Source organism: Amblyomma maculatum, chromosome 11 (genome assembly GCF_055883805.1).
Source record: "Amblyomma maculatum isolate TAMU_Amacu chromosome 11, ASM5588380v1, whole genome shotgun sequence".
Taxonomy (NCBI): domain Eukaryota; kingdom Metazoa; phylum Arthropoda; class Arachnida; order Ixodida; family Ixodidae; genus Amblyomma; species Amblyomma maculatum.
Genome location: NC_139354.1, coordinates 86,474,762 through 86,493,924, shown reverse-complemented (window position 1 = coordinate 86,493,924; position 19,163 = coordinate 86,474,762). Strand labels below are relative to the sequence as shown.

Below are 19,163 nucleotides of genomic sequence, written 5' to 3'. Positions count from 1 at the left end.
GATCGCGGACGTCGCATCAGTTGATTTGGTTGCTTTCAGAGCACCCACAAAGCAGGGAGAGAGCACAGAAAATCGCCGAAACTAGACACGCGGGGAGCAAAGAGCAGGATAATCTTCCACCCTCTTCACTTTTTATGCATGGTGTTAAACCACTGTACTTTTTTGATGCCTCTCCAAGCCGTCTTTGCCAACTGTCAACATTTCTGAGTTTACAAAGAAAGGGGAAATTGGCTCTTTTCGTTTCCACAAAGAACGCGAGCCTTCCAGAACGCTGTCATGCGGTTGGAAAACAGGTCTCGCGGACATACTTCCAAAGAAAACTGCGAAGTTTCACACGTGAGCCTCGTCTTTTGGTGCTTCGCCTACTATTGTGGCTTCCCATGACACAATGCTACTTAGTACATCCTTTTCACATCAGCGGAAGCGTTTTTGTATCGCCAAATAACCACCAGGCGCAACGCGATCGCCGCGCGTGCAAAGGAAGCTAGCGGAGCGTCTGCTCCGGCGAAGCCCCATCGTTTCACATTTCGCCACCACGCCAGGAATGCGGCGCTGCCGTCGCGCGGCGAAACTTGAGCTTGGGTTCCCTATATGTGAGTAGCTATCGGTGAACGAGCTGGTCAGTTACTAATATGTTTCGGGAAATTTAACAAAGCTCAGTACAGTAGGGGCAGTATTCCGCAAGCTTCTATTTTCCATCTCGTATCCATGTGGTCCTCTGGCCATGGCTTTCAAGCATCTGTGGAAAATGGTCAGACCTTTGTCTAATTGGCGACTGCTCACCAGCATTCCCTGCATGACACAGCCTGCAGCTAACTGGTACATACATAGATCTGCAATGGATATCACTGACAATAGAACCCACGATCCTCTAATTTCTGTGACATTGCTTTCATCTAATGCTACTGCGACAATGATGTCCAATCAAATGAAATGGAAAATACAGCCTTAAATACGAAGTAATAGAATACTCAACTATTTCTTAGAAAGGGGGATTTCACGGCACTGCTTTCAATTCATTTTCAAACACAAAGAAGCTTAGAAGGCCTCCGGAAAGCCTACATGAATGACACCGACCCAAGTCGATATGCATTCCAAGGCCAAAACAAGCATACATTCAGGTTAGGTTTTTTTAGCATTTATTTGTGAACCTTCACATATCCAAGAGTATTTTCACAACCTAGGACACCCCAAAATCGGAACAGAAAACAAAACACCATTTGTCATGAAAATGCATTTACAAAGATTCAGAACTGATAAATTGCCATTCTGTTTCAGTTTGCCAAGTGTTTTTGCCCACACTCAGAATTTAAGCATTTTCGTTCAGTGCTTCACGTTGCCCTGATACATGATTACACTACTGCAAACAAAACGCAACACACCAGTTAACTCTCACAGCTTTACAGGACAGGCATGGTAGGGCTCACAACCGCATATTGAGAAAAAAAATGCAGAGAAACTTGCTCCGATTTCCAAACAGCAAGTTCCCTAACTGAAACCAGTATTCGTGGCACAAATGCCAGCGAAAAAAAGTTTGAGAAAATTTAATTAGAGGCAATTGGCCTGTACCAGTTGCATTATCTATGCAGTATATATTCCAAGTAGGCTCACTGCAATGTTACTAAAAAATATTACTGTTGAAAAGAAAAATGCTTGTGCTAACATCGCTGTTTAAGAATAATTTAAGTTTCGTAATACAAAGCTAAAGGCTACTTTTTTGTCCATTTTATTTATCTCTTTTTAATGAGACCCGTATTTTCCATCATTAGGTTTCTAAGAGGGCCTTGAAACATCTTCCCTTATAAAGCCACTTAGAAAAACTTCTAAAATTTACAGTAAAAACTGATTCTCTGCCTCTTTCTTGCAATGCTGACCGCTGTCCAGCAGCAAGGCATACATATAACACCAAGAAATTTGGATTTGGAGGCAGTGCCACCAATCAATTTGCACTTTGGATGTTGCACCAAAAAGGACGGGCTGCCAGAGTTTTGCAGAGAACAGCCAATGATGGTGGCATCTGTATTTGTTTTTTGTGCGTATTCTAGCGCACAATAGCACTTTTCAGTGATGCTGAATAAAGGTTTAGGGTAGTTCATTAGTTCGCTTTTGTACTGCCATTTCATCAACTGGCCACCCTGGCTAGCTCAGTTGGTAGAGCGACTACCCCTAACAGGCGGCAGCCCCAGCTTCGAACCTCAGATAATAATGAATTTTCTTCAACTACAAAGTTTCTGAGAAAACACTGTACTTTCACTTTTTGGCTTCATGGCTGCTTAGGGATTAACATTAAGTAATTACTTCCTTAAGAGCTTTCAGTGTGGGTGGCATTTTGTGCGAGTATATTGTGATTCGGTATCAAGACAGGTGAACCTGAGTTCATCCACATTGCCTCTCTAAAGGTTGCCTTAAAGACTTCACTATATGTGAAAGTAACAGAAAGGAGCTTAACAAACTGATGACACACACTTTCAATCGCTCAGCGTTAATAATGTGCAATGACTCATAGTACGCTATACAGTTGATCCTGGATATACTGAACTTGAAGAGGATTGCAAAAAAGTGCAATATAAAAAGTTTGGGGGAGCACTTAAGCCCTACCTTTAAAGGCATAACGCAACATTACTGACCCCCGTGTGCCGGCTCTCCTAGTGGATCCTCATTTGCGTCTATTCTTTTTGCTACACACGTAATCAGTAACCCTTTTATTTGCGCCCTTGTTATCTCACGCATACTCATTAGCTTACAAACTGTAATCTACCACTATATGTTCTAGACCACTTAACATAGTCATTAAACCCCCCCTTAACCAAGCCCTATGAATGGGCCTGCATAGCCTAAGGGAACCATTTCCAACTTGGGATTTAAAGTTCCTAAAAGGTTCGACTCCAATCTCACTCTCCCATTTCAATGCTGAAGGTCAAGCTCGACGAGCTGGCAACACCTGCTGACTCAGCTACGCGACGAGTTAGACGTAAAGCAACTCGATGACCAGTCAGTGTACAGCCAAGGCACCTGGCACCTGGCAACTGCCACAGCCACGTCCTGACGTTTCACTCGCTATGCCAATATCAGACTTTCTGAATATGTGAATAAGGTTACCTGCAACTTACATCAGGAATATGGTGCATCAAAGTCAGGGAAGTGCATTCTGCAGCCATATGAAGCTGCTGCAGACACTCCTTTACAACTAACCACTTCCTGGCATAAATAGTCTAACTATATTACATGCACACTATAAGCAAAATGTTTCCCATTCAGTTTAGTTTGCTTTTTAGGGTTTAGCATCCCAAAATGATTCAGACTGTGAGGCGCCGTAGTAGAGGGTTCTGGAAATTTTTACCACCTTGGGCTCTTCAACGTGCACTGACATTGCACAGCACACGGGTGCCTTGCTCTTCGCCCTGATCGAAAAGTGGCTGCTGTGGCCGAGATTTGATCCTGTGTCCTCGGGTTTGGTAGTCACCTCACACCCAGTTTGTGTAATGCCTTCACCAGCAAGGCAAGTGAAGCAAGCCTGTATTAGTTCCCTTCAGTCAGCAAAGTTGCTTCACTGCATGGTAAGCATTGTACCAAACACTGGCTTTCCACACGGCAGCAGTGCCGTGTAGAAAATGGTGCCGCTATTACATACCATGTAGCTCAAATCAAACAGTTTCATGGCATCCGCGCATGACTAATGCAGGCAGTAGGTGTTCAAGAGCCCAATAATGCTGCATACATGAGAGGTTAACGCGCGAGTACCATTTAGGAAGGCATAGCACACCGTTTGATTTATTCGATGTTCCGCTTATGGAAACTCAATAATTAAAGCATTCAGCGTTGCCATACTCTGTGTATTGGGTATTCAGAGAAATATTCAGACGGTTTGTAATAACTAATAAGTCAATATATCCAGGATCGATTGTGCATACCCCAAGGAAAAAGAAAAAAATGCAGACGCAAGGGCAATGTCGTCTTCCTACTAGTATGTTCTTAATGTGCTACAAACAACACACTCTACTGTCCCAACATGCATCACAGCAGGGTGATTATAGAAAAACAAAACAGCTCTGCCAGCAATATGGACCTGACTAGAACATGAGCTAACACTGTTCTGAAACATCAATCCTCTGGCGGTATCAAAGCAGCCCCAAAACTCACTTTTTGCTCACCACAGGCACTGTGTGTTGAACAGCACAAAAAGGAGGATGCCACATGGAACTTAACAAAGACTGACTGTCACCTATATTTTTATTACAAACTACAGTTCCTTCAAGCAGCCCTTGCAGTGTCAAGACGGCCAGTACCGATGTTGTAATGTGTGCATTTTCTGTTTCGTGCTTATAAAAACGCTGCGTTCTTAAATATACTGATTGACAGCGTATGTCGTTCCTCGCTACATTCTCAACTTTCCACGCAGTTCAGCATGCACGGCATTCACAAATTTGCCCAGTTCCCCATTCTGCACAAGCAGTGCAATCAGCATGGCTTGTCAGGAGAAGTATACTGCAGTCCGACAGGAATTTACTGCTAAACATTTAAAATGAGTGACAAAGTCAGTTTTTGCCATTCCCTGCACCTTGGTGCTTTTGGAGCACAGCACTGCCTACCATGACCCCGTGTGCCCAGGCAACCCTACTCTGGCCAGCACCTTGAAGAGAAGTGGCTAGGGCAGACTGCAATGGGATGTTACTCTGCAACTGTTTAGATTGGCTGGAAAATCTGCACCCTGCAGATGGACTCCAATGAACACTGCTGCAGCACTCCATCCACATTCGTAACCACCACACGTGGTTCTTCCACAAGCAACATGAAAACTGCCCTTCGCTAAAGCCTTCCTTGTTGCAAGAAGGTAATTACATGACCAAGTTATAAGCACAAGAATTTTGACGCATCAGACTTGTTTCACAGAGAGAATTGGGTAAGTGTTTACTTCATTAACTGCTGTGGTTTGATGGTGGCGTAATACCCAAGCGGACCCTATCCTGTAGCTATAAGCAGCTGGTTTTGCTGTGGGCTGACGATGATGAATCTGGCCTCTCATATTGTGATGCCCAGAAATGGAACAATATGTCCAATTACAATCCTTAGAATGTTGTTTGGGGCCCCTTCGAAACAGCAACTTCAGACAATCATTTTCTGAAAGTTTATGGTGAAATTTATGCAGTGCAATGGGACATCCTTACTATGTACACCTGTCATCGGAGATTCATGCATTGCATATAAATAAGGAGTGGTGCAACATGCTACTGGTGTAGAGGTCTGACAAGCCTAAAAGATATCAGGACCACATACAACAGCAGGTCAAAGCACAAAAAAAAAAAAAAATAATAATAATAAACTTCTAGACGTCACTTTCATTCTTGCATCAGTAGTTCTTTATAAAACAGCGCAGCATGCACCAATAAAAGGCACAAAATCTACATGCCACACAAAGCAAAAATTGACAGCAGCTGCAAACAAGAGATTTCCATTATATGACAATATGAGGCAAATGTTGACAGTTATTGACAGCTGACACTGTCGACCTGATAAGCAATGCTGGCTTAGGTTTGGCTGTCAAGACAATGCTGATGAAAAAGGATTCAAATAACCATCACCTTGTTAGCAGATCACCATCAATTCAATGCTGCCATAAAAAAATCTCACACCATTATTCAAATAACATGTTAAAGTGGGGCCCTGGAGAAATGAATAAATTATTTAAATACCGGCCCTCTGAATGAATGCTGCATCCATGTTATCTGATAGAGAATTGCTTTCAGTGAAAAAAATGCGGGTCACACTAAGTATTCATGTATGCTGTGTGACCTTACATGGTCCTCAAAACTTCGCGCTAACTCTGCTGAAAGTGGCAAAGATTTGAGTGTGTGACCTCAGCATACATCCCTCCCTGTCTGCATTCAAGGCCTCAATCCTGTACAACTCACCACATCCAATTCACACGCAAATCGTGCTGCTCTCTACACAAGCAGGGCAGCTGTCATGTCTGAGATCTGAGCCCAAGGACTTGAAGAGGATCTGGACAACAGTAGTCTTCTAAGGATCACTGCTTTGCATCCTCCTCCATGTGCTATAAAAACACACAATAGAAGGGACACTCAGGCATTCCTCATAAACAACTGGGTGAAACAAGAGATGTGAAATGCAAATCTGAGTTATCACTACCTCTGGCTGAGAGACATCACAGGGTCCAACAGCTTCAGCGCCGCTTCTTGCGGTCCTGGCGACTGCGGCGCCCGCCGCTGGCTGTGTGCTGGGGCGGCCGGTGAGGCACCACAGGCCCTTCTCCAGCTGGACCGTCCTCATCACTCGAGTCACCCACATCCTGCGCATTGCAGAAAGAGCATTGCAGAAGCCGGACTGGCCCCAAACCGCCACCAACACCAAGGTACAGCCGAGTCTAGCTCATGTCCCGCATGCGCTTGCCAGCTGAAGGCAAGCAATGCTCTCCAGGATAATGGCTACTAAATATCGCCGCTATCTTCCTCATGCCAGCATCCTATTACCAATGGTGCAGCATAAGTTATGAGCACTTTTCTGCAGGATTGCCTCAATGGTCATCAACAATGCTGACTACTCTATCCTAAGTACAGCCCCCTCTAGCCCAACTATTCTCCCTACCTTACTCTTTCTGCCAGCCTGTTCATCACTATTCTTCCTCCAGTACTGAATCCTGCGCCTCTCTAGGACCATCTATGCCTACTCTGCCTGCTACAGAATATATTTACGAAGCTAAATGTATTGGCCAATATATTGGCCCCATACTACATACGGCACAGTGAAAGGCACAGGACCTATACTGCAATTTCAATATCTGAGTAATACATAAAAGCTCTCGCTAATCAGTGCGTGAGGTGCAAAAAAGACTGCTACCACATGCTTTCTAAATTTATATTTGCTTACATCGCATTGTTCTTAACAATTATGTTGTCAAGTGGTTCAAGGCAGACCGCAACAAAGCTTTTCTCACTATAAGAGGGCATTTTTCTAGTGGTGCATCAAATATGAGTGCTAAAAATATATTCAAACTAGAAGCCAGCATGTAGTGAAGTGAACGGCAACCTTTCCAACCTGTTTTCAGCACAAGCTTCAAAAGTTCACCAGTTTCCTTGAAGAATTTGGCTCCAATGCAATACTTTTCCTGCAAGGGCCTTTAGAGGTAATCTGAATGAATGAATAACTGAGCAATGGGTCACTGGAAATCCTGAGCTCAGCTCCTTTCTTTAACTATTTCGAGTACACTTAGTGGCACTCCAATCGCAAACTCCTTTCTGCATAAGCATGCAAACTAATCCCAGTGCTAAAGCAATACAAATTCAAGCCATGATTCCACAGGCATTTCGAAGCGCTTAAACGTGCTACCACACATTGCTGTTCAGTTCTTTAAATACAGGGCACATTACCATTCTGCTTCCCTTTGGAAAATGCCTCTTTCAGCGTCACTTTACTGTTATGAAGGAAACACCGGAAATGGCTGAGCAGCTCTTCTGCCGTACGTTGCAAAGGTATGCAAGTTGGAGTACGGGCCCAGGCATCAAATATTAAAGCTTCTCAAAGAAACTTACGAACCCTCGCATACTGGAGGGCTGCCAGGCTTGAATACAGGCAGTCTTCACACCGACGGAAGCACTTTTATTGAAGTTTCTTTCTTCCTTGAGAAAATCCTCTGACGTATAAAGATGTTCCATTTTCAGTACCACACACGCCACTCTTGCATCGGAGGTAGGCACCTTAGGTTGTGCAAGGCCCACCATAACCAGCTTCATCCAAACACGTCCAAATACAACGTTCTTCAGCATAATACCAAGCACACAAATTAAGAGGCTCTTCGACATCGCGAGAAAGACACTCGCACAGCTTACAGGTTATACACTTCTTACGCCATAGATCAAGAGCAATCGGATGTGTTTTCCAAGCTCCAAAAGAAGTTTTGGATGAGAACTTCTATGACACATGAAAGCAATCTCAGCAACGCTGACGCATGCAATACTGTACACAATGGTCAATTCAACGACGCCTCTTTCTTTACGTTAAATTTATGTTGATATCTGGTTTATTTCATGTTCGCGAATAGCAGTATTATTGTGCCTTGCCTCCTAAGCTTGCCGCAAAAATATGCCGGTTAGTAAGCAAGCAATCCCGGCAGAAAGCGAAAATCCACATGAAGCTCATTGAAAACCGCTATCATCAAGAGAGTCAGAAAGCATTGAATAAGCACAGATGCTCCGAATTCTTTTAAAGACGAATGATATGTCCAATGAAATATCCAGTTTGAAAATAAAGAGCCAATCAGTAACACCTAGTCAGCAAGGGGAACTAGCTTTAATAAGCACTATAACTGCATGCACTGTTTTCACTTCAAACTACTGCCCTGCATGTGCCATTCATATCTGAAAGAATATTCGGAAGTAGCAGCCAGCAGTCTCACCTTGCCCTCTTCTTTAGGCGGCACGAACACAACAGCGGCGATGCAGACGAGCTGAAAGATCGCCCCCAAGAAAAGGCCGTAGCGAAGCAGCTCGTCGACTAACTCAGCCATAGCTCTGGCCTCCTAGTTTGCAACAGTTCGAGGGTTCACTGACACACAACTTACAGGATTAACCAGTTACAGCCACCTAGAAATATGTAAACAATAACTCGACCAAAACAACAACGCCGCTACGCCGTTGCAAATGCAGCAGCAAATGGCCTCAACCGGATTGGCTTGACTTGTCGGATTTGTGGGTCCGTCCGTCACGACCGGCCTCGCAGTTTCAGTTTGGAAAGCTGGCGCCTCAAGTAACCGAAGCGCGGAACGCTATGGTTTCCTTTGGTATGATACAAACGAGAATTTTCTTGCAGATTACAAATATGACATTTATGTGCAATGCACCTCAATGGTGCACTTACGAGAACAGGCCCACCAAGAGACAAAATAGACTGTTGTCTACACAGCAGTTCTGGCCTACTGTTACTGTACTGTAAGCAGGCAGGTATCCAAGAGGGGCTTGTGAGTCGGTCGCTGCCTAGGCAGCTAATCATGCTTTGCAATTCGTCCACTCGGTTATTTAGAGAGGCTATGTTTTAGCAAAATAGAAGCAAAGAATGCAACTGACGTGACACAGGTCGCCATAGCGACTACAAGATATCAGCGCACGTCGCGTTTCCTGCGCGCTTATAATAATAATAATAATAATAATAATAATAATAATAATAATAATAATAATAATAATAATAATAATAATAATAATAATAATAATTCGTTTACAGGAAAATGAAGGCGCTGTATCTGTCACACTTGTTAGGTGAACACCTTAACCGCGCCTTAAGGGAAGGGATTGATTTATAGGAAGGGAAAGGCGCGATAACTGTCTCACTTCTGTGGACACCTCAACCGCGCCGTAAGAGAAGGGAGGAAAGTGGGAGTGAAAGTGGAAAGAGAGAAAGAGGAGCCGTAGTGGAGGGCTACGGAGTATTTTCGACCACCTGGGGACCTTTAACGTGCGCTGACATCGCACAACATACGGACGCCCTTCGTTTCGCCTCCATCTAAACGCAGCCGCCGAGGTCGGGTTCTAACCCGGGTACTCCGGCACAGTAATCGGGCGTCTTACCTCATTGATATGGAACTGCAAGAGCAATTAGAGAAATATAAAGCTCGAGCGCTCAGCCAAGCGGACAGGGAGGCAGAGCCCACACGGGTCTCTCTGAGCAGCGCAGCCTGCTCGCCAGGGCCCGGGAGACAGCCCAGGCCAATGGTATCCTGGACTGAGGAAACCCACCCACACTATTCCGTTAAACAAAGTTTTTTCTCTCTCTCTCTGCCACATGCACAACCCCGGCGGGGTTAAGGGTAGGAGTGAAAGTGGTGGTGGTAAAAATATTTTAATGAAAATGATTAGGAGGTTGTAGCGGCGGTTGGAGTCCTCAGTCCGGAACCCCATTGGCGTAGGCTGCTGTCCGCGCTCTTCCGATGAGTTCTTTTTGAACCCTTGCGTCCGAGCTGGTCAGAGCTGCCTCCCACCCCTCCTGCGTTGGCTGGTTATTAATAGTGACAGTCTGATTTCGCTGGCATGCCCACACCATATGGTATAGGTCCGCCTTCTCCCCGCAGAATTTGCATTGTGAGTCAAATGACTCTGGATCTATTGCGTGTAGTCTGCGTGGATTGTTAAAAGTGTTGGTCTGTAGCTTGCGGAGGTGTATCTCCTCCCCTTTGTCTAGTGTCTTTGCCGGTGGAGGGTAGACCCGGCGAGATAATCTTAAGTGCTGAAGTATTTCGGTGTAAGTTAGCAATGGGATAGGAGGTTCCACGAGATCCGTATTGGGTGCCCGGGGGAGAAATGCTCGGGCTGAGGCGTGTGCGCTCTCGTTCCCTGGGATGCCCTGGTGACCTGGTACCCATACTAAGTGTTTATCCATGGGTTGGTAGCCACGGGTGTAACTATCTTGCAGGATTTTAGCTGCTAGCGGTGCAATCCTGCCCCTGAGGTAATTGCGATATGCTGTCTGTGAATCTGTAAGAATGTATTCTGAGGTAGTGTGTGTCGCAGCTAGGGCAATTGCCACTTCCTCCGCAGCCAGTGTGTCATGGCTGTGTAATATTAGTCCATCCACTGTTTTATCTTGGTGTACTACCGCAACGGCCGCCATTCCCTGTTCAGGACCCGCAGCATCGACATAGAACACGCCCTCGCGCCCGCCGTTGTGCGTTGACATCGCACAGCACACGATGCGTCTAATACGTTGTTTCGAGTGGAAAACGACGTCGAATTTCATCGCGTTGGAAGGCTTCAGTAAATGCGTTTTCCTCTGTTTCAAAAACTGATGTGGAATCGTCTTGTTCTGGGCTTCGGACTTCTCACTGGCGCCAAAACCACCCAACTTTGTTGATTAAGCGGTCAATTAGTACCTCTTATTAGTTGATCTAACTGAATTTTACAACGAATTGCTTTACTTGCGTGTCGGTAGTCAAACTGTCCGTCAACACGTGTATGTGGGTGCCTATGGTGCAGTGGCACGGAACCATGCTCATGTGTTAATTACCGCCAGATCTACCCCTCAATCGGTTGTGGTAAAAATGCTGCTATGTACGTGAGGAACAACCTTACGCGCCTTTATTGTTGTTGAGGTGCTTTCATTGAGATTTTTTTTTTTTGCACTTTCAGCTATTGCAGGTATGATCCTATTTGATACTTTTTAAATCTTTTTTTATTGTCTCCTGGCAAACCACAATGCGAGTTTATACTAAGATTAAAAAATTAAAGAGCACTGCAGAATCTGCATTGGAGTAATGTGAAAGAACGAATCCTGCTGCTGGTTGCTTGTGGTCGCTTCTAGTTGCTATATTTCTTGTTTACCAAGTTCAAGTTCAAGATTACCCATTTTAGTCTTCGGTACTTTCAAATTGCACGCCAATCCCTTCCTATGCCCTTTTTCGGCTCTACTTCCGGTTGCGTGACGTCACATCCTTGACTTCATTCTCACTCTCTTGTCACCCTCTATTGATTGACACCTCTATAATTTCTTAATTACAACTGTTGCGGACGTTTACATTTTTTGCCTGCAATTAATTACCTAATTAACTTATTGGTCTAAATATTTTTTCTGCAACATTACGCCAGCGTCTATCAATTGAAACCACTCATTAACCTTTACCACTTCTCAACTACTCACAACTGCTGCGAACATGATTTTGCTTACGCGGTCTGCGGACAGATATCTGTGAAAAATAATGAAATATGAGTACATAGAGTCCTGTTTGTTTCTGAGCGAAGAACCGGTTATGGTGGTAGTTTGTGGGGTTTAACGTCCCAAAGCAACTCAGGCTATGAGAGACGCCGTAGTGGAGGACTCCGGAAATTTCGACCGCTGGGGTTCTTTAACGTGCACTGACATCGCACAGCACACGGGCGCCTTGCTTTTCGTCTCCATCGAAAAGCGGCCGCCGAGGCCGGGATTCGATCCAGCGTCCTAGGCAACAGTAGTCGAGCGCCGTAACCCCTGCGCCACCCCGGCGGGGTAAAGCGATGAACCGTATTAACATATCCAGTCACCGTCCATTCTCTAGCCGTGGCCGCTCAGTGGAGAAAGACTCCCCGCTGCAGGAATGCGTTCACAGTTCTGGCCTGGTCCGCGCAGGTTTAAAAGCTTTGCATTCGACAATCCAGCTGCACCGACAGGCATGTGCAAGTGCAGCGCAACGTCCGAAAGCCAGAGATCAGGTTAAAAAAAAAAAAAAGCATGCGCGCACAAGACCGAGTGACACGCGGGGACTTTATTTGGCAAGCACAAACGTGACACGGTTCTCCTCGGAAGCGTCGATTTTTCATAAGGTTCATGGCCTCCAGGTGGCCTGGCTTCACATACTTCTTCTCGACGTCGACTTCGGTTCCTGGCTCCCATGGTCAGCTGCCGCGCGACAGATCGAGTACCCTATGCGGCTCGGCGGGCTTCGCCTCGAGCCGCCCCCACCGGCGCGGTGGCCACACCCGGTGTGAGGCCCTGGCCACGAGTAGTCCCAGCGCCACGGGACCGAAGCGGTTGCTGTCGAACGATTGGGCGTGGTTGTCGCCCTCGAGCCAGCAGTGGCCCCGCGGCACCGTTACCAGGCGCTCGCGGTAGCCCAGCGTGCGCACCGTGTCCCCTTCCAGAGCCACCACACGCTTGATGAGCCGCTGGCTGGGGTCGCGGGGGGACCTGCAGATTCAATGCGAAATCATCAGAAGCATCACAAGAGCGATGACTGTCGCCGCGTGTCTGAAGCCTTTGACAGCTGGTCCGTTTTAAGAGCTGCCTGCGACATACCTGCCAACACAGGTGGCAGAAATGTTTTCCTTAGAAGAAAGGAGAAAGGTATGATACCCGGATATAATGAAAAGATCGGATATAACGAAATAGGGATGCAAAAAAATAAAAATAAAATTAGAGGGTCTCTTAGATGTCCTTAAGAGGAAAATGGCGAAAGCCTACCTTTCCTATCCTATAATTTGCCTGGGAGGAAGTGCTGCGTAACGCGAGCCCCGATATACAATTGGGCGCCGTAAACCGCGCTGAAGTCGCCGCAAGCCAACAGCTAACGGCTACTTGTCTCTTCCGCTAAGACTACTACAGACACTAAAGTTCTCTCTCTCTCTCTCTGCCTCCAATCCTTAGCCTCTTGTCGGCATTCGTAACCCGACCTCGGAGGCTGCGTTTCGATGGAGGCGAAACGAAGAGGCGTCCGTGTGCTGTGCTATGTGAGCGCACGTTAAACATCCCCAGGTGGTCGAAATTACTCCGCAACCCTCCACTACGGCTGCTCTTTCTCTCTTTCCACTTTCATTCCCACCTTCTTCCCTTCCTTTACGGTGCGGTTGCGGTGTCCACAGAAAACAAGTGAGACAGTTACCGCGCCTTTCCCTTCCTATAAATAAATCAGTCGGCATTCGTTGCAGTGCTACATATAATTTAATTGGTTTACAGGAAAGGGTAAAGCGCAGTATCTGTCACACTTTCTCCGGCAAGTGTGTTTGGATGGTACACCATCGCTCCTGTCGCGTGGCGTTCCTTGGCACGCGTTCAAGTGTGGCGTTGCAGATGGCAGGGACGCATCCCGCCTTGGCCAATCAGAACGCCGAAAAAGCGGGACACACTTTGTCCACGTTAAAGATCCCCAGGTGGTCGGAATTACCCGTAGCCCTCCACTACGGCTGCTCTTTCTCTCTTTTCACTTTCACTCCCACCTTCCTCCCTTCCCTTACGGCGCGGTTGAGGTGTTCACAGAAAACAAGTATGGCAGATACTGTGCCTTTCCTGTGAACCAATTATTATTATTATTAAGAAAAGGCTGTTCGCGACAATAACAATAATTGGTTCACAGTAAAGGAAAGGCGCAGTATGTCACACTTGTTCTGTGGACACCTGAACCGCGCGCCGTAAAAGAGAGGAAGATAGGAGTGAAAGCAGAAAGAGAGAAAAGGGTAGGGGTGAAGGGTGGCTGATCCTGGCCCTGATGGGGCTGGGACAAGTAGGTCACCGCTGCTTGTGGCGGGGGCTAGCCTGCCACTGATTTTTTATCTGTTTTAGGCCGTCATTGCACCCGCCACTGCTTCGGTGGTGGACGACGGCTGTTGTTGCGGCGCGCGTCTTTCTCTCCGTCTTCCTTTTCTTTCTTCTCTATTTTCTCTTGTCTGCGCAAGGCAGCGGAGGTGGCTCAGCTACAGAGCCCGTAGCAGGCCCGTTCAGTTTCTTTCCCTTCTTCCTACAGCCACAACAGCGCTGACATCGCACAGCACACGGACGCCACTTCGTTTCGCCTCCATCGAAACGCAGCCGCCGGCAGTCGGGATCGAACCGGGGTACTCCGGCACAGTAATCAGGCGTCTTGCCATGGCAAAACTGGCAGCTCTCCCTGCCCCACATCACTATATATATAATCATTTTTGGTAGCTAGCTAAACTTAACAGTCTATAATAAACTTAATTAGTTCAGGCTTGTGGTACAGTGTCCACAGCATTTGCAAAGCTGTGGAAGTGAGGAATCGATTTCAAGAATTAGATCTAGAAGACAAAGAGCCCGAAGAGATGTGGACTGATGTTCGTGATATAATACTACAAGAAGTTGCTACTAAGGTAGTTCCAAAGCAAAAGAAATGCAAGAAAGCAAACTGGTTATCTGAAGTGGCTTTGCAAATAGCTGAGGAAAGGAGGAGGGCAAAAGTTACGGGGAAAAGAGAAAGATACAAGGTTCTCAATGCGGATTTTCAGAAAATAGCAAGGAGAGATAAGAATGCCTTCCTGAACATACAGTGCCAAGCAGTTGAGGACAACAGCCAATTAAGGAACACAGGAGCTCTGTATAAGACAATCAAAGATATCAAAGAAAGCTTCTATGCTAAGCTGGGCGTGATAAAGGACAAACGAGGCAAGGACCTCACTGAACCCTCAGAGATAAAGAAGAGGTGGCAGGAATACACAGAACTGTATAAGAAGGACCCGACTGTGCAAACCCAACATAATACATTTGTGATTACTGATCTCGAGCCGGGCATCCTGAAGAGTGAAGTTGAATGGGCCTTAGCCAGCCTTGCTAAGAACAAAGCTAGCGGAATTGATGGCATTCCAGCTGAGTTGCTTCAAAACCTCAACCATGACGCTGTTGACATTCTGCACACATTATGTCAGACGATTTGGACAACCCTGCAGTGGCCACAGGATTGGAGAAGGTCAGTTTACATCCCCATTCCAAAGAATGGCAGTGCCAAAGATTGTTCCAACTACCGCACGATCGCGCTTATTTCGCATGCTAGCAAGGTGATGTTGAAAATCCTCCAAGGAAAGCTGCAGCAGTATGTGGAACGGGAGCTTCCGGACGTGCAAGCTGGGTTTCGCAAGGGCAGAGGAACTAGAGACCAAATTGCCAACCTTCGCTAAATCATGGGAAAAGCAAGAGAGTTCCAGAAACCCATCTACTTCTGCTTTATTGATTATGCGAAAGCGTTTGACTGCGTAGATCACAGCAGATTGTGGCAAGCTCTCCAAGAGATGGGAGTTCCAATTCACCTCATCTGTCTCCTCAGGAGCCTGTATGAAGGACAAGAGGCCACAGTCAAAACTGGGCATGGTCTTACTGATTGGTTTCCGATTGAGAAAGGAGTGAGGCAAGGCTGCATACTGTCGCCCTGCCTATTTAACCTATATGCAGAGTGCATCATGAGGAAGGCCGGTCTGAACGAGTCTTCAGCTGGAGTGAAGATTGCTGGAAAACATATCAACAACCTTAGATATGCGGATGATACCACTTTAATGGAAGAAAGTGAAGTGGAATTCAAGAGACTTCTGATGCGCGTACAAGAAGAGAGTGAGAAGTTTGGGCTTAAACTGAACATTAAAAAGACAAAGATCATGACGTCTTGCCCTATCAAGTCCTGGAGCATCAATGGACAAGAAGTGGAAGCTGTGACAGATTTTCTCTTCTTGGGCTCCAAGATTACCTCGGAAGGAGACTGCAGCCATGAAATTAGGAGATGCCTGCTTCTGGGAAAGAGAGCAATGGTTAGCCTTGACCGCCTAGTAAAGAGCAGAGACATTAGTCTGCCAACCAAGATCCGTATAACTCGTGCTACGGTCTTTTCAGTTGTGATGTATGGATGCAAGAGTTGGACTGTGAAAAAGGCTGACCGCCGAAGAATTGACGCGTTTGAATTGTGGTGCTGGCGAAGACTCTTGAGAGTTCCTTGACCCTGATTGCCCTGACTGCTCACTGGAGGGTCAAATTCTAAAGTTAAAGCTCAGCTAATTTGGTCATCTGATGAGAAGAGAGGAGTCGCTGGAGAAAGATTTGATGTTGGGAAAGGTTGAGGGTCGCCGGAGAAGGGGTAGGCAGCGAACGCGATGGTTAGATGGCATCCTCGAGGCACTGCAGATGAAGTTATGTGATGTTAGGAAGATAGTGAGAGACCGGAAAGCGTGGCGTGACATGGTCCATAGGGTCACGAAGAGTCTGACACGACTGAACTGAACTGTGGTACAGTGTGCAAGATACTTGTGTGGAGTTCGAAGCCACGGACAAGGGGTTGCCGTAATTGCGTAATTGTTTTTGAAACAAATCAAAGGCTGTTCGCTAAAGCACCGCAGTGCTTGGAAATCCGGCACTTTTTCTCCCGAGAAACATTGAAACATGCGCAAAAAGCACGACGTCCGCTGAAAGCACGTTGTAGTATATTATGGCGCCAAATTTGAAGTGCCCGTTATGGCATGCACTTTCTGTCAATTGCCGATGACTACGCGCTACATTTCATCAAGCACGGAAAAATGAGGGAGCAGGTTAATTCACCGGACTCTTGACACGGAAGGCAGCACTGAGGTGGTGTCCACAAGGTGGACTGATGTCGTTTGTGAGTCGGGCTCAAGGAGGTTATACAAAAACTGCTTTTTATAACCTGCTTGGTCGGGCTAGACAAGGTGTTCCGTAGCGTCACGACACGAGCTAACAAAGGAGGTGAATCTAATAAAAAAAACCTGACCTTTGTGCCATGTTTTCGCCTTTTTTGTGTCGTGAATTATGTGAAAGCAAAACAGGCAGTGCAGTCTCACTGCTGCCTCACTGCTGGTCCCCTTAGGTTATGTATTACGTTGTAGTGAATAAAGCAAAAGCTACCACGGTCCCGTCTGTATTCGCGTACCCATCTCGAACTGGCCTTATAGAAAATAGGTGACAAGAAATTAAGATCCTGCTGCGTGCACAGTGAAGGATGAAGACCCAAAGACGATGAAGGAGGGATGGGGCAGGGTGGGAATATGGCATAGCGAGCAACCAGGAATCTCAGCTCACTTGATAGCGACGACATCACCGCGCTGCAGATCGTAGCTCCGCGACGCCCAGCGATTGAGCAGCACGTAGTCCGAGAACACCTCGGGCTCCGGGTTCAGTTCAGGCTGCATCGAGACACCCTCTACCTTGGCCACATAGGCTACGCAGTCGACAAATGCCACCGCCACTGGCAGACCCAAGGCTGCGCGCCGCAGCACAATGAGTGTCCGCTGCCGCCACATCACTGCTGCTCAGCACGGGTCACTACCTATTCATTTTCACACTTTAGCGGCGGCGACGATGCTCGCGAGACGACCGCGTACACCGCGGCTGGAGGCGGCCATGTTGTTCGGACATGACTGTGCTGCCGATGGAGATTACCCTCATCGCAAAAGCGAAATCATTGAGCGAACAGGTTAACAGGCGTGCCAGATAGTATTTTTGTGGAAAGATGCTTTATACGCTAGCAAAAATAACAAAACACCAGAAGCAAGGATAAAAGATTCAAATAATTAACTAAACAGGATTAATTGTAACGGTGTGGTTAATCTTGGCTTTAAGCTTGCTGATTATGCTGGCGCGGAAGTCGTTTCTTGCGTTAAAGCAATGCTTACTTCAGGAGGCTAGGGAACTTCGGGGGGAGGGAGCTACATTGTACTAGATAAGGGAGCTAAAAGTTATCAAAACTAATGTTGAATGAGTGACGTGCCGCTATGGTTGCCGCCCTGCTCACTCTCACTATAGTGCCTAGAATATACTGGCTAGTGTGCCGAGGGCGCGCGCTGGCGTGTCCGCCGCGGTGATGCCTTCCCGCCACCACCGCGGGGCGGCGCTACCAATAGCTAAGGTGCTATCGCTCCGCGTTCGCGGCCTCGGCTGCGAAACCTGTCTCTTGACGGTTTAAGCGCACTTTGTGTCTAAAAACAGTCTTGGTGGAAGACATTCATACCGTCCTAGTACTGTGCGGAGAAAATCATACGCTCAAATAGCGCTCGAGGAAGCGTTTAACAAATACTGTCTGGTCCATGTCATGCTATATATCTGTTTTATTTATTCAGCTGAACCGGATAAGGTCTTAAGCAGAACACATATTGACTTCCTGATATCCAGCGAGAGAAGAAATTTGAGAAAACCACCTAAAGTTGACACGTTGGTTGCAATATAGTTTGTTAATCTTTGATTAAACAATCGAGTCCGGGCCGGATTCAATATATTGCTATGAAATATTCCGATGACGATTTTATTTGATCTAGAGCCACTCGATTGCGATCCACGCATCGCGATTGCGGATGTAAGGTATCGTATGCATCTTCCTTCTGAGTGAGCGCTCAGTCAGCCCAGGTGGTTGTCCCGAATTATGGGAACTATATTCTCAATCGCGATCTAACCCGGAACGGGTCGACGACGACTGTTATTGTCCGTGTGACACAGGTACCCGAAAATACCCTTAATATTTTACACTGTTCATTAATCCAACTTTGAATTTTATTTACTCTTCGGTCTTTTCTTATGGTCCATGGTATATCGCGATGCTGCAGTCAAGTGCTACGAACGTCAATACGTATACGGGCCTCATGCTTTCGGATAGGTTACGTCGACGTTTCTGCAATTCAGTCATGCTTATTGCTAAGGTGATATATATCAGGTTAGTGACGTTTTATAGCGTCACATATATGCTACAGAAAAGAAGGGCGATCTTGCTTTTTCGTAACATATATTGCACGCGCGCATGTTTTCAAAGATCGCATGCGACAATAAACACAAGCAGTCTGAATCTGACTTCAGTTTTTGCTCTTACTCTTTATTCATTTGTTTTATTAGGAAGTCACTTAATTGTTTCTTCATACATTAATGATTATTATGCGGTGTGCTTTCTTTTGTAACAGAAGGAAAGGCAAGAAACAAAAGTG

At 46.4% G+C, this 19,163-nt stretch overlaps 2 protein-coding genes across 2 annotated transcripts; both read right to left on the bottom strand.

Moving 5' to 3' along the window:
- Positions 1–1,105: 1,105 nt before the first annotated feature.
- LOC146174314 (uncharacterized) lies at positions 1,106–8,684 on the bottom strand. The gene is made up of 3 exons (XM_084585085.1): positions 8,411–8,684; positions 6,148–6,307; positions 1,106–6,052 (listed from the first exon to the last, which is right to left on the bottom strand). Exons 1-2 carry the CDS (start codon positions 8,519–8,521, stop codon positions 6,182–6,184), a joined length of 237 nt encoding a protein of 78 aa, XP_084441211.1. The 5' UTR covers positions 8,522–8,684; the 3' UTR covers positions 1,106–6,052; positions 6,148–6,181.
- Positions 8,685–12,207: 3,523 nt separating this feature from the next.
- Positions 12,208–17,919, bottom strand: LOC146174313 (mitochondrial inner membrane protease subunit 2). The gene is made up of 2 exons (XM_084585084.1): positions 17,275–17,919; positions 12,208–12,660 (listed from the first exon to the last, which is right to left on the bottom strand). The coding sequence occupies exons 1-2, from the start codon at positions 17,493–17,495 to the stop codon at positions 12,369–12,371; spliced, it is 513 nt and encodes a 170-aa protein (XP_084441210.1). The 5' UTR covers positions 17,496–17,919; the 3' UTR covers positions 12,208–12,368.
- Between the last annotated feature and the right edge of the window lie 1,244 nt (positions 17,920–19,163).

Coding starts and splice junctions, on each gene's coding strand:
- LOC146174314 (XM_084585085.1), bottom strand. CDS start 8,521: ATGGCTGAGTTAGTCGACGAGCTGCTTCGCTACGGCCTTTTCTTGGGG. Junction 6,308..8,410: donor CGCCTAAAGAAGAGGGCAAG/GTGAGACTGCTG, acceptor TGCAATGCGCAG/GATGTGGGTGACTCGAGTGA.
- LOC146174313 (XM_084585084.1), bottom strand. CDS start 17,495: ATGTGGCGGCAGCGGACACTCATTGTGCTGCGGCGCGCAGCCTTGGGT. Junction 12,661..17,274: donor GGTGATGTCGTCGCTATCAA/GTGAGCTGAGAT, acceptor TTGAATCTGCAG/GTCCCCCCGCGACCCCAGCC.